Below are 27316 nucleotides of genomic sequence, written 5' to 3' on the forward strand. Positions count from 1 at the left end.
TGTTCCTGACAAAAGCTGATTGTTCGCTAAAGGTAGTTATTAATCCTGTCCCCTTTTCAGCGAAATTGCCCGCTGAACCTAAATTGTGGGTTAGTATTTCTTCCTTCCCTAAAATAGGGGCAAAAGTGTCTGCTCTTTTGTATTGACTTCCTCCAACACCTTGTTGAACATCTCTAGAGGGTACCCTCTCTGGGTAAAAAGATTCTTTAACAGTTCAGTTTCTTCAAGAAAAACTTTGTTATCAGAGGTCATTCTGCTACACCTAACCAATTGCCCTTTCAACACCCCCTTTTTCTGGTGGGGGGGATGGCAACTGGTGTAGTGCAAATAAGAGTTGGAGAAAGTTTCTTTCCTGAAAATTCTTGATGACAGGTTCCCCTCTTTTTTCTCTATGTGAACATCAAGATATTTTAATGTCTATTTGTCAAAGTTACTAGTAAATTTCAAAAATGTGGAGGTGTTGTTGACGAAGGTCAAAAGGTTGTTGAAATTTTCTTCACTGCCACTCCAAAAAAAACACAAATCATCTAGATACCTAGTATAAAGGGAGCATTCGTTCATCAAAGGAGAATTGAGAAGAAAAGTTTCTTCCCAAAAGGCCATTATAATATTGGCATATGTGGGTTGATGGTAAAATACCCTAGTTTAACTGTGTTTATTTTTATATATTTTTTGAGTCACATGTAAAGTATTTTTATAAGATGCGGTCGCATGACTTATTTTAGAATCATCACATGATCATTTTACAAATTATATAAGAAGCTGAGTTTTTTTAAATGTTTATTGTAAAGAAGTTCTTATTTTGGATGAAAACACTAAAACATTTATTCTCAGTTTCTCAGCATTCATGTGGTAGAGACAACCTGTTTAAAACAGTTGGTGGTCTTTACTAATATTTATTAATTTTTTCTCTATTCTCCCTGTTGAAGTACTGCTTATTTTATTTAGTAGTTTTATAATCCCATATGTGGTGAATCTTACTGCCACAGTGATCTTACTCAAAACACAATTTTGATGAGTATGCTCACACTACTTTTTCATTGCCGCATAACATTTTATTTAACATTTGTTAACCAGGAAAGTCCGATTTGGAACAAAGCCAGTTTTCAGCGGAGGCCCAGGGAGAAATGCTCCAGATGCATGTCTTTCTAACTTGGGAGGAAACCGAAGCACCTGGAGGAAATCCACACAAATGCAAGGAAGGGCATGCAGACTGCACACAGAAGGCACCTCAGCTGAGAATCGAACCGGAGAACCTCTTGCTGTGAGGTGACAATGCTACTGCTGTACCACTGCACCCTCCATAAGTTATTGCCAGTGAAGTGCGACCCATTTTGACTGCAGTTGTATAACTACAGCATGACACTAGTATAATTAAGTACGTGAGACATGGTATAGTAGTTATTGATAACTGTGTGACATTACATATGGTGTCTTTCTAGCACCCTTACAATCCACTGCTAGCAAGAGTACAGAGCTGGAGGAAGGCTGTTTTTTTTTGTAATATACCAATGTCATGTGAACTTCCGGCTTGCCAGCACCATGCAGGCTATAATAGACTTATTGTAGCTGTCTTACAATCAAAGGTTTTGACTTTTATTTGACTGTTGTGCTGGATTTCTGCTTGCCCCCCCCCCCACACACACACACACACACACACACACTTGCACGTAACAGTTCTCTGCTGCACAGCCTGTCTATCCCTCAGTGTGCCTCCTTGTATGTAGCCACATGACCAGGACTAACTTAACAAAAAATTATACATGCAGCTCCAGTCAGAAGGATAATTATGGATGTAGGTAATTTTACTGAAAGCATCCACATCAGAAAAGCTTGGGAAATGGAAAAGCATTCTAGTTAGTGTTGTCAGAAGCCAAAAATAAATTAAAATGTAAATCACAGAATAGTACATTTTGTTTGGAGGAGCAGAAGCCCGCTTTAATCACCCAATTTCTGTTGTTACTGCCACAGTCTGTGGGATAAGAGCTTTTCCTTCACATCAGTGACCCACCCACACTGGTAAAGAAACTACGCTGCATGAACTGTTTTGAGACCAAAAACCGAATAAAATGGGATATGCATGATTATTTTAACACAAGCCAAGTAATGCTTACAGTAGCATTTCTTTACATTCTGATTGTCAAATATAATAAAGCATATCCCCGTGGACAAAAATAAATCCTCCACCTAACTTTTGTGTCCATCTTAGTTGTACAAGTCTTCTGCTGACTGATATATTTAAGAGATAGATAAGGGCAGCCAAGAAACAGTTGAACGACTAAGTTTTATCTGACATTACATTAACAGATCATCTCAAATTACAGAATATGAGGAGCCCAGCCTTGCGTTATTTCCCTGTTGCTGGGAATTGTAATGGTAACAATGCACAGAGATCTTCTGTACAGTCCTTTACACTCTTCATCATGCTTTTGTGTTGTGTGCATCTCAAACACTGACTACATAGTGATTTGCTGTTTCATTGGTTTTTCAGTTCTGTGATGCATGGAGGAAGTTAGTAGACTGGTTGGAAGAAGCAGAAAGTCATTTGGATTCTGACCTTGACATTTCTAATGAACCTGATAAGATTAAACTTCAGCTTTCCAAGCATAAGGTAAGTACCTGTTTGACCAGGTTTACTGCACTGCAAATGTTTATACAGGTGGTTTACTAAGAACTTGCTTCACTCATTTGTCACATTTCCAAACTTATTAAATTTGCACCCCTTTAAACAAGTACAGAGTGGAAAATATGCATACAGAAAAATCATTCAGAGGTCTGGGTTGAGAAATTCAGAATTACTAATCACAGTTTGGACAATCCTATAGAGTCAATCTAATGTCTGCTGAAACATTCAAAACTATGAATCTAAAGGTAAGTGAACTAAAGTCATCGATGTGTGGATTACTTATTTTGCCATAGTGAAATGTAAATGTTAAGTTGTCTATCTCGCCTTCATTCTTGCTGGATGGGTTCGGAGCCAATCCTCTGCTCCAACTCGGCCATATACTAAAGCTTGAGAGCTATTTACTGGCTCGAGGCCTCCCCATATCCCACAATGCTTGGTGCTAGATACCCAGATCTCGTTTGCCGCTTCAGTTACGAGGTTGTGCTTTTGCTGGCTCAGGTCGTATTAATCCTTTTTTTCTATTATTAGCTAATATTTACCTTGTATTTTTATTAGATATAGTTAGTTTTACCCTTGTAGTATAGTTACACTGTGTATCCCCTAGTTTATCCCACTTACGAAACTCGTTTTCTGTTAGAGAGTTTCCTCCCCCCCCCTCTTGTTTCTTCTCTATTACTGGCTTACCCCACCCTTTTTGTACCTATAGGAGTAGAGTTTAGCCTGGTAGTATTTATATATATATATATATATATATATATATATATATATATATATATATATATTATTGAGGTAGTTGTTGTTGTTAACTGTGGTGTGATAGTTTTTTGTAGTTTTTTTTTTTGTTAGCTTAACTAGTGCGGGTGTGTGAGTGTTTCTGTGTGCATTTTTAAGCACTAGTTTAAATTTTCTCTCTTTAGTATTCCCTGGCCAGTATGTCCAAGGATACTAAAGTTTCAGGCTTCAAGAAGTGTGACTCATGCTGTCAGAAGATGTCTCTGACAGACGGTCACACTTCTTGTTTTTATTGCTTGGGTTCCCTACACCTGCAGGACTCCTGCTCGGTCTGTCATGCCTGCAGGAGCGTAGGAACAAGCTTATATTGAGAGGCTTAGTTAAGCCAGAGGGATCCCCGATGAAGCCTCAGTCAGGGAAATCCTCAAAGCCCGCCAAGCCGTCGTCTCCCAGTTTGGAGCCGTCACAAGGCGGAGCATCTGCCTCCTCTTCGGCTCCAGCTGGAGCCGATACCTCTAGACCTCAATCGGCTCCGACATCGTTGGGCCGAAAACGTTCTAGGTCCCTTTCCCTAAAATCAGTTCATTCAGCTCCGAGGTCACCGTTGCTTCAGTCAGAACGAAGCCATAGGTCCCACTCCTCTCAGTCCTCCAGGTTTATCCGATCATGACTTGGAGAGGGTGGTCAGTAGACACCTTAAGTCGCAGGCCCTGGCCAAAATGTTAACCAGCCCTTCTCAACAGACTGTGGCTGTCCCGGTGTCTTCAGCAGTTCCCTCCTCCGACTCCTCTTTTGTGTTCGGAGCCGGAGCTGGTTGGGGCTCGAATCTTGGAAACATCGGAGCCGATACCACACTTTTCGGCTCCTTCATCAGCTCCGGTCTCTTCATTGGTTCCTTCCTTGAGGGATCTGGGTGCCAGGACTCCCTCGTCCGCTCCAAGGGGGCGAGTGGCATCGGACCCTTGTCCGACCCCGTTCTCCCTCTCGGGGCTTCGGCGCAGGTGAGCTCGGCCCCGACATTGGCCTCGGAGCTGTCCCTCTCAGTGCTGGGAGGGGTTCACGTCTCTTCGGAGTGGGGACCCTCTGCTCTGCCTGATAGGGGCGCCTTCGAGGTCATGAGGAGTGTGCCGACTCCTGAGTCGGCTCCTCAATCGACCCCTTCGGCTCCTCCCCCCATGGTGCCTACATCGGTCTCTATCTACCCTCCTGACCCCAAGCGTGGAGAACAGACGCTCCAGGTCGCCCCATTGGGTGTGTCTTCCTCTTCCGAGGCCTCCCCTGATCATTCAGAGGAGCCTACTCGGAAGAGAAAAAATGTAAGAGGAAACATGTCGACTCCCCCGAGTCAGTCACGTCTGATACCGACTTGGAGGATTCGGAAGGGTCCCCAAGATCCCCCTCTGAGGATGTCTCATTTTCAGACATCCTAGAGATCCTTAAGCAGAGGGGTAACTGGACTGCCCTTAACCTTTCTGAGGACGAGTCGGTATACCTGGACGCGTTTGGTTCTCGCCCTTCCACCTTCTGGGTGTCTCCACCCTTCGACCCGCTCATGGAAGTAGTGGCTCGAAGGGCGTGGTCAGCCCCGAACACAGTGGAACCAACTCCCCGCAGGCCCACTAAGTTCATTACAGCCCCACCCAACAAACAATTTTTGACAAAAGGTGTCCCCGTTGAAGCCATGGTGGTGGCAGCAGCCACTAAGAAGGAGTTGGCTGACCCTTCGGTGCCTGTCCATCCACCTAATAAAGAGTCTAGGAAAATGGACAGGTACGGGAAGCGGATGTTTTCCTCAGCGACCTTTTCCATGCTGTCGCTGAATTATCTGTGCCACTTCACCCGCCTTCAAAGGGATCTTCTCAAGGAACTGGGTGATACCCTTCAGGATCCATCAGCTGTGGGGGCTCAGGATAAGATTAACTCCCAGCTGGCGACCCTTAACTCTATCGTCAACTCCTCCATGCGGCTCATTTCTTATGCAGCCGATGGGGCGAGTAGGGCCGCAGGTACAGGTGTGGCTTTGAGAAGACATGCCTGGATGCGGTTATGTAACTTTGCTGACCCCTTTAAGGCATCCTTCACCAATGCCCCCTTTGATGGTTCGGCTCTGTTTGGACCTCAGGTGAAGGATACCCTTACCAGGTGTGAGCAGGAAGGCAAGACTCTCTCTGCCGTGGGAGTCCGTTTTTCTACTCCCTCTAGACCATACCCTAAAGGTCAGAAGAGTGGAAAAATGTGGTTTCGGAAACCCCAGGGAGTCGTGCCTGACACACATGGAGAGTTTCCCTCCAGGGGTAGGGGAGGGAACAATAATAGATGCCGCCTGAGGGGCAGAGGGGGTCCGCAAAATCAGGGTAGCAGAGAATCTTTCTCTGACAAACCCTTTCAGCACCCCTGAGGGGCTGCCCAACTGTCCACCTTTGGAAGCAGTCGGGGGGAAGATTGTCACTGTACCCAGAAGCCTGGCAACTCCTCACACAAGACAAATGGGTACGGTCCATTATATCCGAGGGTTACAAAATCCCCTTTGTCCACACCCCTGTACAAACAACCAAGTTCCTTCCAGATGTTCCACCCGGTCTAAGGGAACAAGCAGTGCCAGAAATTTCAAAACTGCTAGAAAAAAGGGCCATCCAGCCAGTCACAGCAGACCAGCAAGGATGCAGTATTTATTCCAAGTTCTTTTTGGTACCAAAAAAGGCAGGGGACTGGAGACCCATTTTGGATCTCAGCAGGTTAAACAAATCTGTTTAAATAACGAAGTTCCGGATGGTCACGCTTCAGTCCATTCTACCCTTTTTGGGTCAGGACAATTGGATGTGCTCCATAGACCTTCAGGATGCGTACTACCATATCAAAATGGACAGGCGCTCCAGAAGGTTTCTCAGCTTCTGGCTGGGAGCCAGTCACTATCATTTCAGAGCCCTGCCCTTTGGTCTCACCACAGCCCCTAGGGTGTTCACCAAATGCATGGCAGTGGTTACGGCTCAACTGAGATGGCGAGGATTCCAGGTGTTTCCATATCTAGATGACTGGCTCCTTACTGCTTCCACCAGGCATCAGCTAGTGCGAGTCAGGGATTATACCATCCAAACTTGCTCCGAGCTAGGCATCTCAATAAATTTTGAAATGTCTGCATTGTCGCCTTGTCAGTCTATAACCTTTATAGGCGCAAGATTAAATACAAAAGAGCTGTCTGCAAAACTTCCTCTAGACAGAGTGTCAGACATTCGCCGACATGTGCAGGTCTTACTACAGTGCAGCAGGATTCAAGCCAGATTTGTACTAAAAACTTTGGGTCTCATGGCAGCAGCAATCATACTAGTTCCCCTGGCTCGTTTTCACATGCGGATTCTTCAGTGGATGCTTTTTACCCAATGGTCTTTTCAACAACTTCTGATGTCTCACAAGATAATAATCACTCAATCATGCAAAGACCACCTGGCTTGGTGGATGGTCTCCCCTCTAGTACTTCAGAGCAGACCGTTTGTTCTTCCTCCACCTGTTGCCACGGTGACCACGGATGCCTCCCTGATCGGGTGTGGGGGGGGGCATTTTCAGGGCAGGACTGTCCAAGGCACTTGGCAACCTCTAGAGTACCACCTGCACATAAACGTCTTGGAGATGAGAGTGGTGCTTTTAGCATTGCAAGCTCTTCAGGACTCTCTACCCACCTGGACTATTGCAATTCAAACAGACAATATGTCTATAGTGTGATACATCAACAAGCAGAGTGGAACAAAGTCCTATCCCTTATGTCGAGAAGCACTCAGACTCTGGCAATGGGCGATATCCTCTCAACGGTTTCTGATAGCAATGCACATCCCCGGGAAGTCCAACATCATAGCGGACAGGCTAAGCAGAGCTATTCTCATGCCTCACTAGTGGTCTCTCAATCAGTCAGTAGCAGACAAAATTTTCTGCATATGGGGTCAACCTTGTTGCGACCTTTTCGCAACTCCTCTCAACAGCAAGTGCAACGATTTCTTCACTCTCTTCCCCCTTCCCGGGCACTCCCACAGAGACACTCTAGTTTACGATTGGCCCCGGGGTCTTCTGTATGCATTCCCACCTTTTCCCCTAATTCCCAAACTAATTCAGAAGGCGACCGCATTGGGATCCAGGATGATCCTCATTGCCCCTTACTGGCCTCGACAAATTTGGTTCCCATTTGTTTATCATCACCTGCTGGAGCAGCCTTGACATCTGGACCCAGTGCCAGACCTCTTGGTCCATCAGTCGGGCGGGCTGCACCAATCCCTTCAGTCTCTCAACCTCACAGCTTGGTTGCTCCACTTCCAAACTTAGCCAGGCTTCCACATATTTCTCAGCCTGTGCGTGAAATCATCCTTTCTATGCACAAATCTACCACCAGGAAGACTTATGCTAGTAAGTGGAAACGTTTCTCTTTCTGAGCAGAGGCTAGGAATATAGACCCCTCTACAGCTCCTGTCCATCACGTTCTAGATTTTTTAGCAGAACTCTTCCAAGCTGGTTCCTCGTCTGCCACCATTAGGGTCCAATTAGCTGCTATCGCAGATTTCCACGCTGGCCTGTCAGTAACCAGCATCATGTCCCACAAACTTTGGAAGGCCTTTCTTAAAGGGACTATTTTGTTTAGACCCCCGGTCAGAGATCCCCCGCCTCCGTGGGACTTAAACTTGATATTAGCTTCCTTGATTCTCCCCCTTTCGAACCTGCGGCTTCCTGTTCCTTAAAATTGCTCTCCTGGAAGACTCTCTTTAGTAGCCATCACCTCAGCTAGGAGAGTTTCGGAACTTCAAGCCCTCTGTATTCGTCCTCCTTACCTTGTGTTTCATAAAGATAGAATTTCACTCAGGACTAATCCTTCGTTTTTGGCCAAGATACCTTCCGAAACAAACCTGAATCAGGCTATTGATCTACCTGTCTTTTTTCCTAACTATTCGAACAAAGCTGAACAAAAGTTACACCAATTGGACGTTCATAAGCAATTACGTTTTTATTTGGATAGGACTAAACAAACAAGAAAATCAGACCAACTCTTCCTGTCCTATGCTGAGGGTAAACGGGGCCTGCCAGTTTCTAAAGTACCCTTTTCCAGGTGGTTGTCCTCTATTATTACTTTGATTTATCAGCTAAGACGTAAAGAACTCCCTACTAAACCTAAAGGTCATTCCACCAGAGCATTGGCTACTTCGGTAGCTTTTCAAGCAAGACTACCAATGGAATATGTTTGTGCTGCAACCACATGGGCCACTTCTCATACTTTCATTTCACATTATAAGTTGGATATGGCCTCTAGGAGTAGAGCTGATTTTGGTTCCACTGTGCTCAAGAGTCTGTTCCGATGAGCCACCCAGGACTAAGGTGCTAGGGACGCTGTCCCATCCAGCAAGAATGAAGGCGAGATAGACAACTGTACCTACCATAACGTTACATGTTGTCTTCTTCTCGCCTTCTTTCTTGCGTCCCACCCTCCATCCCCCTAGCTTGGACAGACCGAGAAAAGTACCTTTTTGAGGCCTTCTTCCTCTGGCCGAGTCTTATCTAGGTTATGTCCTCCTCTGTTTTAGTACTGTAGGTAAACCTTGTAGTTTGGACAGTTGTCCTTGAAATTTTTTCTATGGTGTTAGCTCTGCCAAACGAGATTTGGGTATCTAGCGCCAAGCATTGTGGGATATGGGGAGGCCTCGAGCCAGCAAATAGCTCTCGAGCTTTAGTATATGGCCGAGTTGGAGCTGAGGATCGGCTCCGAACCCATCCAGCAAGAAAGAAGGCAAGAAGAAGACAACTAACACGGAACGTTATGGTAGGTACATAACGTCTTCTTATGTTACGTAGTCCTATCTCTAGTCCTATCTCGCCTCCATTATTACGTGTGGGTTTGGAGCCGATCCTCTGCTCCGACTCGGCCGCTTAGAAAGCCTGAAAACTTCTGATTGGTTCATGGCTAATAGGTATCCCATGGTGCGTGCACACATTCCCCAGATCTCGTTTGTCGCGTCTTCAGTCGGAAGCTTCTTTTGGTTGACTGTGGCTAAGTGATTTAGTTCTTTATTATTACTACTTATTAGGAGTTTTTTGCTTTGTGTGAAGTGTTATTCTGATTGCTGACAGTTTCATTGTGATACCGATTTGTGTCTTTAACCGGATTTGACTTATTACTGTTTAAAAAATTCTTGGGCCTGTTGGCTTTTTGTGTGTGGTTCCCATGAGTGTGCGCTTTTAGACTAGACCATTTAACTTAGAGGTGCTAGTTTGTTCCCTTTTTCTTTCTTGCACTAGGTTTGTTTAAGTTAGAGAACCTAGTAAAACCACTTTTATTTTTGTTGTGAGTGTTAGGGCTATATCTGCTTAAGTTAGAGGTTCAAGTTCCTCTCTTGTTGTGTGAGTGTGTTGTTTTTTTCTCTACTGCCATTATGTCCAAAGAACATAAAGAACTTAAACAGTCAGGGTTTAAAAAATGTACTAAATGTTCACCAAAAATGTCCCTCACTGATGGACATAGCGTCTGTGTGTACTGTTTAGGAGCTATACATTTTCAAGAAACTTGTTTCTTTTGTCATTCCTTTAGCCCTAGAGTGCTCCAGGAATGGAAGAATAAGCTGATCCTAAAAGGCATGTTAAAACCTTCCTTCGAGGAAGAAATAGCCAGTTCTTCCTCCTCTGCTAGGTTGCAGTCTTCTAGAAAGGATAAGGTAAAGACCTCTAAAAGGCCTTCTCCGGCCTCAACTTCTGTTTTTGAACCTCCACAGAAGTTACCCAAATCAGAGTTGGACTCTGTCTCTTGGGCTCCACTATCTTCGGAGCCGACTGAGATTCTGGACACTGACCCTGCAGTATTGGCACCAAGTGTTTCGGTACCGATCACTAGCAGTCCTCTTCAGAGCCGGTCTACAGACATTCCACCGGTCTCCCCTACTCTAAAATCACCCATATTGCAAAGAGCGAGGTCTCCCACACTGTCCTCCAGATCTTCCAGGAGCCTATCTGAAGAAGACATCGAGAGAGTGGTGCTCAGACTCTTTAAGTCATTGGCCTTGCCAAAATTTTTATCGGCTCCGACCCTTTCGGTGTCGGAACCGACTTGCTACCAATCCTGCTCTTTTTCCTCCTCCAACCCAGATTGGGCCTTTGGAGCTGATGTTGGTACCGACTATAGTGGTGTCCTCGGTTCCAGCACCCCGTGTGGTTGTCTCGGAGCCAAGCTCCGCTCCGACACTTATCGGCGCCATCCGAGTGTCTAGGGTCCGAGCTCTTCAGTTGGCCCTAAGGGGGACACTTGGAACCGAACCTCTTCGGTGCCGGATCTTTCTCTTGGTGAGTCGGCCCGAGTGAGCTCGGACCCAACATCATTCTCGGAGCCGATTCTTATGGAGCCATCGGCAACTACACTCTCTTCGAAGCCGGGACGTCATTCGGAGCCAGAGGAATCGGTCTTCATGAGGATAAGGAGCATGTTGGATAGTTCATCCATCCCACGTAAGAGTACCGATGCTATACTCCCTCAAGCGCCGACTACAGTCTCAGCATCCTTTCTCCCACGGGATGGTAGAGACCCACAGCCTCAGGACCCCCATTTGGGTGGCCCCCGATCTTTCCAGACCTCCGCAGAAGACCCCGCTGAGGATCCCCCTCAGAAGAGATCATGTAAGAGGAAGCATGTAGACTCCACCGATGAGTCTGTCACATCTGACACTGACCTCGATGAGTCGGAAGGGTCCCCTAAGTCATCCTCTGAAGATATCTCCTTTGCAGACAGTTTGGAGATCCTCAGGCAGAGAGGCGGCTGGCCCACCGTTACTCCATCCGATGAGGAGTCAGTGTACCTGAAGGCTTTTGGGTCTCAACCCTCAGTTTCATGGGTGTCACCTCCATTTGATGAATTACTGGATTTTGAGAGTCAGAAAGCATGGCAGACTCCTGATGCCGTGGAACCAGTCCCCAGGACACAGAATAAATTTCTTTCCTCCCCTAAAGACAAAGAATTTTTATCCAAGGGCTTACTTGTTGATGCCATGGTGGTGGCGGCAGCCACTAAGAAGGAGTTAGCAGAGACGACGACTTCTATCCATCCACCCAATAAGGAATCCCGAATGATGGATAGGTACGGGAAGCGTATCTTCTCTTCAGCGGCTTTTACACTCCGATCGCTGAACTATAGATCACATTTTACGAGACTTCAGAGAGATCTCCTAAAGGAGTTAGGGAGATACTCTTCAGGGTACCTCTACTGAAGCAGTCCCATCTACAGTGTCTGCTCAGTTGGCTACTGTCACATCTATTGTTAACTCCTCCATGTGGCTGATTTCGTACGCAGCTGATGGTGCGAGTAGGGTGGCGGGTTCAGGAGTCTCCTTAAGGAGACATTCCTAGATGCATCTATGCAACTTTGCTGAGCCTTTCAAGTCTACGTTCACCAGTGCTCCTGTGGTGGATCCTCTCTTTTTGGACCCAAGGTGAAAGATACCCTCACCAGGTGTGAACAGGAAGGAAAGACTCTCTCTGCTGTGGCAGACCGTTTTACCGTTCCTTCTAGACCTTACCCTAAAGGTCAGAAGAGCAGTAAAATGTGGTACAAGAAACCACAGAGACCTTTCCTGGACACACACAGTGATTCCTCCTTCAGAGGCAGGGGAGGAGGAAATAATGGTAGACGTCGCCCTAGAGACAGGGGAGGCCCCCAAAATCAGGGAAGTTGCGATTCCTTTCGTGACCATCCCTATCAGCGTTCCTGATGTGGAACCCAACTGTGCGTCTCTGGAGCCGGTCAGGGGTTGCCTGTTCTTGTACCCAGAAGCCTGGCTAAATCTCACTCGAGACAAGTGGGTACAAGACATTATCACCAGAGGTTACTCTATACCCTTTTCCCTTCCACCACGCCCTCCCAAAAGGATCCCAGATGTACCACCCCATCATAGGGATCAAGCAGCTATAGAGATAAAAAAGCTGCTATTAAAAAGAGTCATCCAAAAGGTCCCAGCAGACCAGACAGGATTCGGAACATACTCCAGGTTCTTTTTAGTTCCAAAAAGAACAGGAGACTGGGGACCCATCCTAGACCTCTACATTGGTCACTCTACAATCCATACTCCCTCTGTTAGGGAAAGACAGTTGGATGTGCTCAGTAGATCTCCAGGATGCCTACTACCACATAATGATGGACAAAGCATCAAGGAGCTACCTACGCATCCGGCTGGGAGCCAATCATTACCAGTTTTGGGTGCTGCCCTTTGGTCTCACCACAGCCCCCCCGAGTGTTCACCAAGTGCATGGCAGTAGTTACAGCTCATTTGAGGCATCAGAGAATCCAAGTCTTTCAATACCTGGACGGATTGGCTCCTGACCTCCACCACCAGGCATCGCCTAGTTCAATCGAGAGATTCCACAATCAAGCTCTGTTCCCAGTTGGGAATCTCTATAAACTGGGAAAAATCCTCTATTTTGCCCACTCAATCTATAACATTTATAGGAGCAAACATAGACACAGTCGCTATGACAGCCAGACTACCTACAGACAGAATACAGAATCTTGTGCAACAAATTTGCAGGATACTTCCCCTTCGAAGAGTCAAAGCGAAGGTGGTGCTGCAGTTTCTCGGAACTATGGCGTCGCCCATAACCTTGGTACTTTTAGCAAGTCTACATATGAGAATACTCCAATGGCTCCTGTCATCCCAGTGGTCCTTTCAGCAGTTGCCTCTACATCATCAGATTCTGATTACGGATTCTTGCAAAAAGGATCTACACTGGTAGATTAAACCATGTCATCTTACCACAGGGACTCCTTTTGTAACGCACCAACCCATTGCCACTGTGACCACGGATGCCTCTCAGGGTGGGGAGGGCATTATCTTGGCAGGACTGTCCAAGGCACATGGCAAGATCAGGAGGCCCATCTGCATATCAGTGTTCTAGAGATGAGAGCGGTGCTTCTAGCGTTGCAAGCACTTCACGACTTTCTCCCTCTAGGGACGATAGCTATCCAGACCGACAACATGTCGGTGGTCTGGTATCTAAACAAACAAGAGGGGACCAGATCATACCCCTTATGTCGAGAGGCCCTGCAAGTTTGGAATTTGGCAATTTCTTCTCAAATCTTTCTCATTGCAACGCACATCCCGGGGACTTCCAACGTGATAGCGGACAAGCTAAGCAGGGCAATATTGTTACCTCACGAATGGTCCTTTAACCAGAAAGTAGCCATATGATCTTCCACAAGTGGGGACAACCCTGCTGCGATCTCTTTGCCAGCCCCATCAACACTAAATGCAGCACCTTTTTCTCTCTCATCCCCCCCTCCGGGAGAGTATCCAAGAGATGTACTCATCCACGATTGGCCCCCGGGACTCCTTTATGCTTTTCCTCCTTTTCCACTCATTCCCAAGGTCATACAGAAAGCAGTGTTGTTGGGAAGCAAGATAATTCTCATCACTCCTTACTGGCCTCGTCAGATTTGGTTCCCTTTCCTCGGGTCTCATTTGTTAGACTATCCATGGATTCTGAGTGTGTGGAGACTGGGGTGAAGAGAACCTGACGTGTGTCAGGAGGTCTGGCACTGGGTCCAAACTGACAGCATGGCTGCTCCAGTTCCCACACTAGTCAGGCTTCATGATCTGTCTCCAGCTGTAGCCCATGTTATTACCTCTTCTCACAAGCCTTCGACTAGAAAATTGTATCACAGTAAATGGAAGAGATTTTCTATATGGGCACGCAACAGAGAAGTTGATCCATTTACAGCTCCCATTACTATTGTTTTAGAGTTCCTTTCAGAACACTTTCACCAGGGTTCAGTGGCTGCTACATTCCGAGTTCGGCTAGCAACAATGTATACTTTTCATGTGGGGATTAATGATTCCAGTCTTATGTCTCATAAACTGTGCAAATCTTTTCTTAGGGGTTCCATGATAAGACCTCCTGTGCAAGACCCCATTCCTCCTTGGGATCTGAATCTAGTCCTATCTAGACTTACTCTGCCACCTTTTGAACCAGCCTATAGTTGTCAGTTGTAATTCCTATTTTGGAAGACTTTTTTTCTGGTAGCAATAACCTCAGCCAGGCGAGTTTCTGAATTACAAGCCCTATCAATTAAACCTCCATATTTAATTTTTCATAAAGACTGGGTTTCTCTCCGGACCAATCCTTCCTTTATTCCTAAAGTCTGTTCTTAATTTCACTTAAACCAAACAAGTGACTTGCCAGTGTTCTTCCCTAATCACACCAGTAAAGCAGAGCATACATTCCACCAATTGGATGTGCATAGGCAACTGCGTTTCTATTTCCACAGGACCAAAGGATTTAGAAAATCAGAACAGCTGTTTGTTTCTTTCGCTGAGGCGAGAATGGGCTTGCCAGTTTCTAAGGTCACACCATAGAACTGGATCTCTAGTTGTATTTCCTTTATTTACAGTTCTCGGGGAAAGGAGTTACCCTTTAAAGTCAAAATGCATTCTACCAGGTCTTTTTCTACTTCTGCTGCTTTCCAAGCTAGGGCACCTATTGATAATATATGTGCAGCAGCAACATGGGCTACCCCTCATACCTTCATTTCCCATTATAAATTGGATTTAACTTCCAGGGGTAGAGCCTCGTTTGGTTCCACGGTACTCAGGAGTATTTTCCAGTGAGCCACCCATACAAGATGCTAGGGACGCTGTCCCACACGTAATAATGGAGGCGAGATAGGATTACATAACATAAAGAAGCTATGTACTCACCATAACGTTCCATGTATGTAGTCCATCTTGCTGAACATTATTATGAACCCGCCCACCAGCCCCCTTCCTGGAGGATCTGGAAACGGTTTTTCCTTTTCTATAGTGGTTTATACCATAAGGGCGCCTTTATTACAGTTTATTCTTCCGGACCTTGGTCCTTTTTCCTGTCTTTTCCTGATAGACTAGTAGCAAACAAGATCTGGGGAATGTGCGCATGTACCATGGGATACCTACTAGCCACGAGACAATCAGAAGTTTTTAGGCTTTCTAAGCGCCTCGGCTCCGAGCCCACACGTAATAATGTTCGGTGAGATGGACTACATACATGGAATGTTATGGTGAACACACAACTTCTTTTTTTGTGTTTTTTGACCCAGTGACTGTAATTTATTTATTCTCATCGACCTAATGAACCATTTGTTCCTTCTTCACCAAGGGGGAGAATTGGCTTTGAAGACCCATAATTTAAGCAGCAGAAAGGGTGACTCTCAAGCCCCTTTTATTTTTTGGCTTACAAATATGCAGTGCATACTTGCTTCTGCTATGGAAGACAGGATGTACAGTGAGTTAATGACACTGAAGAGTCCTTCACTTCTGTAGTAGGCATATGCCAGCAAGTAGTCTTGTCTACTTCTCTAAGCATGCCAGGTAGTTTCCTCTGTTTCCACTGGGATAATTAATTGTATCATGCTTTGTGCCTTTTACTAAAAGGAATTTTAAAGAATTTGAGCAGTATGCTTAGAATGATCTTGAAATGAAGATGTGTTGAGAAGTGTTTGAGAGCTTGTACTGAGCAGAAAACAGCTGTGAGGAGAGAAATACAGGCATGCATTTCATTTAAAGTAGTGATTTGCATGCAAGGCTTGATTTACGCTCATAGATGATTACTAGGTTAATGACTCCTGGGGGTCTTTTTTAAGGCCATCTTTGCTTCCTAAATGTATCTGGCAGTTGATACTGTAATGGCTTATATGTAGCCTTGGGCATGAGTGGTCAAACATCTACAGACTGTCTCTAATTATTAGAGACTGACAAATTAATAATGCTTAACTATGTAAAAATCAAATGTTGGAAGAAATGCACAAGTCACAAGTGTTGGGAAATATGGGACAGTAAGTAAGGAACAGATCTTTTGTAAATCTTCATTCATTCCTTACTGATGGGTGTTGTTTCTGTCCTCGGAACCAAGTCGGCCATTATAACAAACTCGCACCAGCCAAAAAACTCTCGAGCTAAACTTTCCCATAGTGCCCCTCTCAATATTACCTCAGATCTTGTTTGCCACATACTGAATCAAGACGTGTCAGGCCAGCTCTCAGCTAATTCATTTAAAATTTTTTCAATACTTAAACCTTTTCTTGGCAACCATGTGTCCTGTGTCTATTGTCTCGGGGTGCCACACCAGACTGTGAAACCCCCTTGTGAGATATGTAAAGGATTTAGCTCCCCACTTTGGCGGAACGGAAAAACAAGCTTATGCTTAAAGGTCTCCTAAAGTTTCCCTTCGCGAAGGCTATTTATGAGTTGGAGGGCTTAACCCCCTCCAAACAGAGAACATTAAAAGAGAAATAAATCCTTACACTCCTGTCCTCATGTCAATGAATCTAAATCAACAGAGCTGAAAGTAAAAATTTCTAAATTGGCACCAACAACCTCCGCACAGGGGCCTCAAACCCCCTCCATGGTGCTGTCTTCATTTCCAGGACCTCAACAGCTGGCTACGGTGCCGTCCTCGGCACCCATACCCCAAGCACCGACTACGACACCAATTGTGACTACAGTACCGATCTCCCTTTTGACACCAAAAATAGTTGTTCCAATTCCGGCCACTTCGCCCCTACCTATACATCATGCTGGTCCTTCGACCTTAGTGCCAAAAGGTGAAATACCCCCTTGGAGCCAATATTCCCCTTCGGTGGATCTATTTTTTGGGCAACAATGCAGCCCATTTCTAGAACATCCTGACTCACCGTCTGGAATGTCCACCTCCAAGGGCCTTTCGGAACTGGATGTAGTGAGGCTAGTGGATCAGCTCCTGGTGGCCAGAGGAATTCCAACTCCTTCCAAATCCTCCCTCCCACCTGGAGCTGAGGATTTTTCTCCACAGACTCCACCATATTTTCCTCCTTTGACCTCCCAGGGGTTATCGGAGACTTTGACACCAACCCCGGTTCCAGCTTTTTCGGTTCCATTAGTAGATCCTACCATGGTGCCGGAGTCCGCTTTTTGGCCGAGTCACTCGGAGGTCGGACGTCCTCAAGATCGAGACTGGTCTGTCAGCACCATGTTCCCTAATATGGTGGCTCTTTTTTCCACAGTGCCATCTACTACAGTTGCCTTGATAGAACCGAGTCCTCTTGTGGCTCCTTCTCTGGAAGTGGGTTCGTTGGAGCAGGGTGTAACCCCGGTCCCAAGGTTGTTTTTCTCGGTTCCAGGGTTCCATCTGTCTTTGGGTGGACCTGCTTTCCAGGTGATGGAGAGGACATTTGCCTCTGCAGGCTCCCAGCTGGTCCCTTCGGTGCCGGAGACCTAAATATTTCTTTCCTCGGAAGCACAATTGACACAGCCCACTACTCACAGACACCAGCATGGGAACTTCAAGACATCCTTCCACAAGGTACCCACTCTGCAGAGTCCTTCTCAGATGTCCCTGTTAAGGAGGCACCTTGCAAGAGATTGTGCAAGAGGAATCACGTGGATTCCCCTGAGGAATCCCTCACTGAAGATACAGACTATGATGAGGAGGAAGGGTCCCCATGGTTGCCCCCTGAGGATGTCTCCTTTGGAGACATATTGGAAATCCTGAAGCAGTGGGGAGATTGGAAGTCCACCACCCCTTCTGAGGAGTCTGTATTCTTGCAGGCTTTCCATGCTCAGCCCTCTACTTCCTGGATGACCCCGCCTGCAGATGACCTGGTTCAACTCATCGTGCAGCGCGCTTGGAAAAGTCCTGATACTGTTGAGCCTATCCCCCGGAGACCAGACAAAATTATTTCTCCTCCGGAGGGCAACCCACACTGGTGCTATGGTTGTGGCAGTGGCCACTAAGAAAGAGCTCGCCAAGGAGAGCACTACTGTCCATCCCCCTAACAGGGAGTCTCTGGCGTTAGACTTGGGAGGCAGGTGTATTCTTCAGTGACCTTTGCCATTCGGTCTTGAACTATCTGGCACACTTCACCCGGCTTCAGAGAGACCTAATCTCGGAACTCTCAGAAACCCTGGCAGGAGCAGTTTCTGATGAGGTACGTGATAAAGTTGCCTCACAGCTTGCCACCCTGGAATCTGTGTCTAACTCTTCCATGCGGTTGATTTCTCACTCTGCCGAAGGGGCGGTTAGAGCAGCAGGTGCAGGTGTTGTCATGAGATATCATGCCTGGATGCACCTATGTGATTTTCGGATCCCTTTGTCTTCCTTTCTCAATGCCCCCGTATAGTCCTCCTCTCTTCTTAGCCCAAAGGTGAAACACACTTTAGCTAGGTGTGAAAAGGATGGTAAGACCTTGTCTGCCATGGGCGTACATTTTTCCACTCCCCAACGACCCTACTGTATGAATCAGAGGAGTGGAAAGATGTGATATAGGAAATCCCAGTGTCCATTCCATGACACACGTAGCAAGTTTTCCCCCTGGGTAGAGGGGGGGGAACTCAGTTGGAAAATGTCCCTTCCGAGGCAGAGGGTGTCTGCGTAATAAGGGGTCCAGAGATTCCTTCTCTGGACAGCCCTATCTGCGCTCCTGAAGAGCGGCCCAATTGCTTACCTCTGGAAGCAGTCAGGGGACGTTTTTCACTGCACCAACCTTGCCTGGCAAACAATAACCACAGATTTTTGGGTGCAGATGATAATTGCCAGAGGTTATCACATCCCTTTCAATCTTTACCCAAGGCCCCTAAGACATATTCCCGACGTTCCACACAGTCAAAGGGAAGTAGCAGCTCAAGAAATTCAAAAGCTGCTTCTAAAGAGTTATCTAAACAGTCACACCAGACCACAAAGGATCCGCATTCTACTCAAGGTTCTTTTTAGTGCCAAAAAAGACAGGGTATGGAGACCAATTCTGGACCTCAGCATCCTAAACAAATTTGTCAAGCAAACAAAATTCTGGATGGTCACGGTTCAGCCTATACTACTCTTTCCAGGGAAAGATAATTGGATGTGCTCTATAGAGCTTCAGGACACATATTACAACATAAAAATGGACAAGCACTCCAGAGGATTCTTCCGCTTCTTGCTGGAAGCCAATCACTACCAATTCTGAGTGCTGCCCTTTGGACTTTCTACCGCCCCCAGAGTGTTCATCAAATGCATTGCAGTGGTAACAGCTCCCTTGAGATTGCAAGCATTCAGAGTGTTTCCATATTTAGACTATTGGCTCTTTACTGCTCCAACCAAGCATCTACTGGTTTCAGCTATACATTACACCCTACAACTTATGGAACACTTAGGGATAACAGTAAACAAAGAGAAATGCAAGATGTTAAGTTGTCTATCTCGCCTTCATTCTTGCTGGATGGGTTCGGAGCCGACCTCGGCTCCGACTCGGCCACTCTAAAAGCTCGAGAGTTGGTTCCACCGGCTCGAGGCTCCCCTTATATCCCACAATGCTAGGCGAGAGTTACCTCAGATCTCGTTTGCCGCTACAGCTTCGAGGTTGGTTGTTTCTACCGGTTCCTGGTGAGTACTATTTTTCTTGTAAAATTTAGTCTTTAAAACCCCTTTTAAGTTAATATTCTTACTTAGTTAGTGTAGGTTAGAAAACTTTATTCCCGACCCTAAATATTTTCCGTTTCTTTCCCCAAGAACCTTTGGTTCTTCCATTGGGCCTTTAGGCCTTCCCTTCCCTAGTGGAGTGTGTGTTTTTTGTAGTTTATTCTAGTTTATTGTAGTTTTAAATACTAGTATTACTACTAATTTTATTGTGTTTTCCTGACAGGGTATAACTGGTGTGTTTGTGTGCGTGTTTGTGTACACCTGTCAGTCAAAAATGTCTAAAGAAGCAAAGGTCTCCGGATTCAAGAAGTGTGATGCGTGCTGTCAGAAAATGTCTCTGACAGACGCTCACACTTCTTGTGTCTATTGTCTGGGGCCTTTGCACCTGCAGGACTCCTGTGCTGTGTGCCATGGCTTCAGCCCCAGGGTCCTGCAGGAAAGAAAAAAATTAATTAATTCTTAGAGGCTTACTGAAGCCAGAGGATTCCCTGTCTGTTTCAGCAGGGAAGCCCTCTAAGGCATCGAGGTCTTCGGCTCCGGCTTCTGAGCCGAGACCTCAGGTTGCTCAACCTTTGCCTTTATCGGCTCCGGCTGGAGCCGATAAGTCTCAGTCCACAGTTTCTGTGGCTCCCTCGGCTCCGGCCGGAGCCGAGGTTATTGAGGTTCCCGTGTCGGCTCCGACCAGACCTTCGGAGCCGACAACTAGGAAGAGGTCCAGGTCACCATCTCTTGGCTCCGTTCATTCGGCTCCAGGATCTCCCCTGCTGTCTGAACGGAGCCAAAGGTCTCACTCCTCTAGGTCATCGAGGCTGTCGGATCATGACCTTCAGAGGGTAGTGAGTCGACTACTTAAGTCCGAGGCACTAGCCCAGATGCTTCAGAGCCCGACTCATCAGTCGATGCCTGCCCTGGTCCATCAACATTTTCCTCCTTCGACTCTCTTGAGTTCGGAGCCGGGTCGCGTCAGAACCGAGACTGTGATTACGTCGGAGCCGATACAATTGTCTTCGGCTCCGTCTTCTTCTTTGGAAGAATCTCGGCGCCGGACTTCCCTCGTCGGCTCCGAGGGGGTGAGTGGCATCGGACCCTTGTCCGACCCCCCTCTCCCTCTCGGGGCTTCGGCGCTGGTGCGTTCGGCTCCGACATCGGCCTCGGAGCCATCACTGTCGGTGCCGAGGGGGGTTCTTAGCTCCTCGGAGCGGGGACCTCTGGCTCTGCCTGACAGGGGTGCATTCGAGGTCATGCGGAGTGTGTTAGAGCCTGGCTCTACTCCACAGTCGGCTCCGTCCGCCCCTCCCTCTATGCTGCCTCAGGGTAAGTCGACTCACTCCCTCATCCCGGACCGCAGAGAGCCAGCTCCTCAGGAGCCCCTGTGGGATTTCATCCTCTTCGAGGCCTCTCCTGATTTGGCAGAAGAGCCCCTTCGGAAGAGGAAGTGTAAGAGGAAACACATTGACTCACCTGAGTCTATCACGTCAGACACAGATTTGGATGATTCTGAGGGTTCCCCCCAGTTCCCCTTCTGAAGATGTCTCATTTGCAGACATTCTGGAGATCCTGAAACAGAGGGGAAATTGGCCAGCCCTCAACCCTTCGGAGGACGAATCTGTGTATCTTGAGGCGCTTGGCTCTCGTCCTTCCACCTCCTGGGTGTCCCTCCCTTCACCCCCTCATGCAGGTGGTTGCTAAGAAGGCATGGACGGCTCCTGATTCAGTGGACCCCACTCCCAGGAGACCCTCTAAGTTCATCACAGCTCCAGCAGACAAGCAATTTTTAACAAAAGGAGTTTCTGTGGATGCTATGGTGGTAGCTGCTGCCACAAAGAAGGAACTGGCTGATCCTTCAGTACCTGTCCATCCACCTAACAAGGAATCTAGGTCCATGGATAGGTACGGAAGTGGATGTTCTCCTCAGCGACATTTACCATGCGTTGCTGAACTACCTGTGCCATTTCACTCGTCTTCAAAGGGACTTGATCAAGGAAGCGAGTGAAATGTTAAAGGATCCTACAGCTGCGGGTTTCCAAGACAAGATGAACACGCAGCTGGCTACCCTAATTCCATATCCAACTCCTCCATGCGCCTCCTTTCTTACGCGGCCGATGGAGCGAGCAGAGCCGCAGGGACAGGTGTGGCCTTACGTAGGCACGCCTGGATGCGGCTATGCAATTTTGGACCCTTTCAAGACGTCTTTCACGAACTCCCCTTTGATGGATCATCTCTCTTTGGTCCTCAAGTGAAAGAAACCCTGACTAGGTGCGAGACTGATGGCAAGACCCTTTCTGCCGCCGGAGTCCGTTTTCGACTCCTTCCAGGCCTTACCCCAAAGGCCAGAAGGGTGGAAAGATGTGGTTCCGTAAACAATCTCAAGGGACTTCGCCTGGCGCACAGAGTCGTTTTCCTACCAAAGGCAGAGGTGGGAATAACAATGGTAGACGTCGCCCTAGGGGCAGGGGGGGTCCGCAGAACCAGGGCAATCGGGAAGCCTTCCCTGACAAGCCCTTTCAGCATCCCTGAGGTGTTGCCCGACTGCCCATCTTCGGAGGCAGTCGGGGGAAGATTGTCACTGTACCCAGAAGCCTGGCTATCCCTGACTCAAGACAAATGGGTACAGTCCATCATTTCCGAAGGCTATTCTATCCCCTTTCTTCACTTTCCAAATCAGTCAAAAAAATCCCTTCCAGATGTTCCACCCGCTCAAAGGGATCTAGCAGCTTTGGAAATTTCAAAACTGCTTGCAAAAAGAGCAATTCAGCCAGTGCCAGCAGACCAACAAGGATCCGGAATCTACTCAAGGTTCTTTTTAGTTCCAAAGAAAACAGGGGACTGGAGACCGATATTGGATCTCAGTGTCTTGAACAAATCAGTCAAGAAAACAAGATTTCGGATGGTCACGCTGCAATCCATCCTTCCCCTTTTGGGCAAAGGAAACTGGATGTGCTCTATAGACCTTCGGGATGCGTACTATCACATAAAAATGAACAGACGCCCAGAAGATTCCTCCGCTTCAGGCTGGGAACCAGTCATTTTCAGTTCAGGGCCCTGCCCTTTGGTCTCACCACTGCCCCCCCGGGTGTTTACCAAATGCATGGCAGTGGTAGCTTCTCACCTGAGACGACAAGGATTCCAGGTGTTTCCATATTTGGACGACTGGCTCCTCACAGCTCCCACCAAGCAACTCCTTCTGATGGCCAGAGATTATACTTTTCGCGTTTGTCAAAAACTGGGTATTTCAATAAATTGCGAAAAGTCTGTTTTGTCGCCTTGTCGCACTATTACCTACATAGGCGCAAATCTAGATACTATAAACATGTCTGCAAGGCTAACACACCAAAGGATATCAGACATTCACAAATTGGTATCACTCCTTCTCAACAGCAACAGAATCAAAGCCAGGTTAGTTCTAAAGGTGTTGGGAATCATGGCAGCGGCCATACCTCTCCTTCCATTAGCCAGATACCACATGCGGATCCTTCAGTGGATGCTTTTACTCAATGGTCATACCAGGAACTTCCAATGTCTCACACCATTGTGATCACGCAGGCGTGCAAAAGCATCTCATGTGGTGGATGTCTTCCCCCAGCTCCTGTCGGAAGACCCTTTGTTCCACCTCCTCCGGTTGCTACACTGACAACGGATGCCTCCCTGATCGGGTGGGGGGGGCATTATCAGGGCAGGACAGTCCAGGGCACATGGCAACCAAACGAATGCCACTGGCACATAAATGTTCTGGAGATGAGAGCAGTGCTTTTAGCGTTGCAAGCCCTTCAAGACTCTCTTCCCTTGGGAACAATTGCAATCCAGACAGACAATATGTCTGTAGTGTGGTACATCAACAAACAAGGCAGAACCAGATCTTACCCCCTGTGTCGAGAAGCACTCAGACTGTGGCAATGGGCGATTTCTTCTCAGCGTTTTCTGATAGCAACGCACATCCCCGGGAAGTCCAATCACATTGCGGACAAGTTGAGCAGAGCTATTCTCATGCCTCACGAGTGGTCTCTGAAAGACTCTGTAGTGAGAGAAATTTTTCTCAAGTGGGGTCAGCCTTGCTGCGATCTTTTTGCTACTCCCCAAAACAGCAAGTGCAGAGAATATTTCACTCTATTCCCTTTACCAGGCCAACCCAGCAGAGACGCTCTAGTCCAAGTTTGGCCCGGGGACTTCTGTATGCATTCCCTCCTTTCCCACTGATCTCTCAAGTAATTCAGAAAGCTATCGCTCAGAAGGCATCCTTGATCCTCATTGCTCCTTACTGGCCTCGACAAGTGTGGTTCCCCTTTCTACATCGTTTTCTCTTGGAGTGACCGTGGAATCTGGACCTAGTTCCAGATCTTTTGATCCATCAGTCGGGTCAGTTTCATCGCTCCCTCCCCTCTCTGAACCTCACTGCTTGGTTCCTCCAGTTCCAACCGTAGCCAGGCTTCCTCAATTATCTCACTCTGTTAGAGATATATTGATAGCTTCCCATAAATCTTCCACTCGAAAGATTTATTTGAGTAAGTGGAAACGCTTCTCATATTGGGCACAAGGAAAGGACATAGATCCTTTCACTGCTTCCATCCAACTAGTCCTTGATTTCCTAGCTGAACTCTTCCATGCAGGTTCATCTCCATCTACACTTAAGGTTCAATTGGCAGCTATTTCTAACTTCCATGTGGGTATTTCTGAATCTGCCCTAATGTCCCACAAACTTTGCAAAGCCTTTTTGAAAGGAGTTTTTCTTCTCAGACCTCCTATAAGAAATCCTCCTCTCCTTGGGACCTAAATTTAGTTCTTGCTTCTTTGATTCTTTCCCCTTTCGAACCTGCAGCTTCCTGTTCCTTGAAATTGTTATCATGGAAAACTCTCTTTCTGGTAGCTATTACATCAGCTAGAAGAGTTTCAGAACTTCAAGCACTCAGTTGTCGTCCTCCTTATCTTTTGTTTCATAAGGACAGAGTATCCTTACGAACTAACCCGGCCTTTTTGCCTAAGGTGGTCTCGACATCAAATCTAAACCAAAGCATTGACCTCCCTGTCTTTTTTCCAGAGTATTCCAATAGGTCTGAACAAAAATTACACTGCCTGGATGTTCATCGTCAATTGAGGTACTACTTGGATAGAACAAAACAATTCAGAAAATCTGATCAGCTGTTTGTCTCCTATGCGGAAAGCAGAAAGGGACTTTCAGTTTCAAAGGTATCATTATCCAGATGGCTAACATCTTTGATTTCCCTGGTATATGAAATTAGACAACAAAACTTGCCTAATAAACCTAAAGCCCATTCCACCAGAGCTTTGGCTACTTCTTTAGCCTTCCAAGACAGACTGCCTATTGACACCATTTGTGCAGCGGCTACTTGGGCTACTCCTCACACTTTTATTTCTCATTATAAGTTGGATTTAGCTTCTAGGCATAGAGCTAATTTTGGTTCCACTGTTCTCAGGAGTCTGTTCCGTTAGGCCACCCGGGACAAGGTGCTAGGGACGCGGTCCCATCCAGCAAGAATGAAGGCGAGATAGACAACTTAACATATAGAAGTTATGTTCTTACCATAACGTTCCATGTTAGTTGTCTTCTTCTCGCCGCCTTCTTGCGTCCCACCCTCCTTCCCCCTGGCCTGGACAGACCTAGAGGAGTTGTGATTGTGACCTCTCTTTCTACCACCTCTTTCTTAGACATATGCTATTATGCATATTTCCTGGTTCAGGATGTAGGTCACCCTTCTTTCTTCCTGTTGTTAGAGGTGGATTCTGTTTTACAGTTATACTGTTACTATTATAAGCTGGGGTTAGCTTACAAACGAGATCTGAGGTAACTCTCGCCTAGCATTGTGGGATATAAGGGGAGCCTCGAGCCGGTGGAACCAACTCTCGAGCTTTTAGAGTGGCCGAGTCGGAGCCGAGGTCGGCTCCGAACCCATCCAGCAAGAAGAAGGCGAGAAGAAGACAACTAACATGGAACGTTATGGTAAGAACATAACTTCTATTTAATTCCGTCTCAAAGATGAGTTCATAGGGGCAATTTTCAGTACTCAGTCTTGCCTAGTCTCCCTCTGACTTTTTATAGGCTACGAAGACAACTCCAGGCGATACTCTGTCAGGGCAAAGCTTTGGCACGAGCAGTCCGCCAACTACTAGGGTCAGTGGCAGCATCATTACCAATAGTTCCACTGGCAAGACTGCACATAAAACCTCTACAGTGGCTTTTGCTAACACAGTGGTCCTCCTTGACTCTTCTTATGTCCTTTCAGATCAGGATAACAAATCGATGCAAACAAGATTTAATTTGGTGGATGGAGGCAGAAGAGCACCTATGGAGTCACCCTTTCTTCCCCTCTCAACCCAGAGCCATAGTGACTCCGGACACCGCCCTAATCAGGTGGGGGGGGCATTTCCAGGGAAAGACCATCCAAGGCACTTGGTCACCTATGGAGGCCAACCTGCATGTCAGTGGTTTAGAACTGAGGGCAGTGCTTCTAGCATTGCAAGCATTTCAACTTGTTTTCCCTTCAGGAACAATTACCATCCAGTCCGACAACCTGTCAGTAGTCTGGTATGTCAACAACCAAGGGGGAACCAAGTCCTATCCTTTGTGTCGAGAGGCCATGAGAATTTGGCAGTAGGCGATAACTTCCAACCGCTTTCTAATAGCAAAGCACATTCCCAGGGATTCCAATGTAATTGCAGACAAATTGAGCAGATGCATTCTCCTGCCTCACGAGTGGTCCCTAAATCCTGTCATAGCGAAGAGGATCTTCAGTTGCTGGAGCCAGCCCTGCTGCGATCTGTTCGCATCCCCCGCAAATCACAAATGCAGTAGTTACTTTGCTCTAATTGCTCCACAGGGGGAGTTCCCGAGGGATGCTCAATTGGCCCACAGGACTTCTTTATGCTTACCCTCCCCTTCCTCTGATCGCATAATTCTTGAAGAAGGCTCTTCAGTTGAAAAGCAGAGTAATCCTCATTGCACCTTACTGGCCCCAACAAATTTGGTTTCCCTTTCTTTTGCCTCATCTAGTACATCAACCATGGATTCTGGATCCAACTCCAGAATTGCTGTCGCGCCCACAGGGGTTGATACATCCGAATATATCGAGCCTCAAGCTGACAGCTTGGTTTCTCTACTTCCGGTTATTGCCAGGCAAAGCAGTCTGTCATTTCCTGCCTGCCACATTCTTCTGGCTTCCCATAAACCATCCACCAGGAAACTTAATCTCAGCAAGTGGAAAAGATTCATAATCTGGTCATGGGAAAAGGGAGTAAACCCTTTTTCGGCACCGCTTTCTATGGTACTAGATTATTTATCTAATCTTCTTCATTCAGGAGCAGCAGCTTCATCTGTTTGAGTACACTTGGCAGCAATCTCGAACTTACACAATGGTTTCAAAGACTCTTCCTTGGTTTCACACCGTCTCTGTAAAACCTTTTTGAAAGGTGTTACACACATCAGGCCCCCCTTCAAACAGCCGATCGAGCCTGGAGTTTGACATTAGTTCTACAAGCCTTGACTCACCCTCCTTTTGAGTCTGCTGCTAATTGTGATTTGAAATTCTTATCCTGGAAAAC

The 27316-nt window shown here is 46.8% G+C and overlaps 1 protein-coding gene across 1 annotated transcript in view; it reads left to right on the forward strand.

Moving 5' to 3' along the window:
- Window positions 1-27316, forward strand: part of LOC122792184 (microtubule-actin cross-linking factor 1-like) — a gene marked incomplete in the record, with an annotated part of 3579694 nt that overhangs the window by 3156507 nt on the left and 395871 nt on the right. Inside the window, 1 exon segment of the mRNA XM_044059907.1 lies at window positions 2492-2611. Coding sequence (XP_043915842.1) covers window positions 2492-2611 — 120 coding nt within the window.

The sequence above is a fragment of the Protopterus annectens genome, chromosome 1.part2 (assembly GCF_019279795.1).
Source record: "Protopterus annectens isolate FY-2018-M chromosome 1.part2, PAN1.0, whole genome shotgun sequence".
NCBI classification, from domain to species: Eukaryota; Metazoa; Chordata; order Ceratodontiformes; family Protopteridae; genus Protopterus; species Protopterus annectens.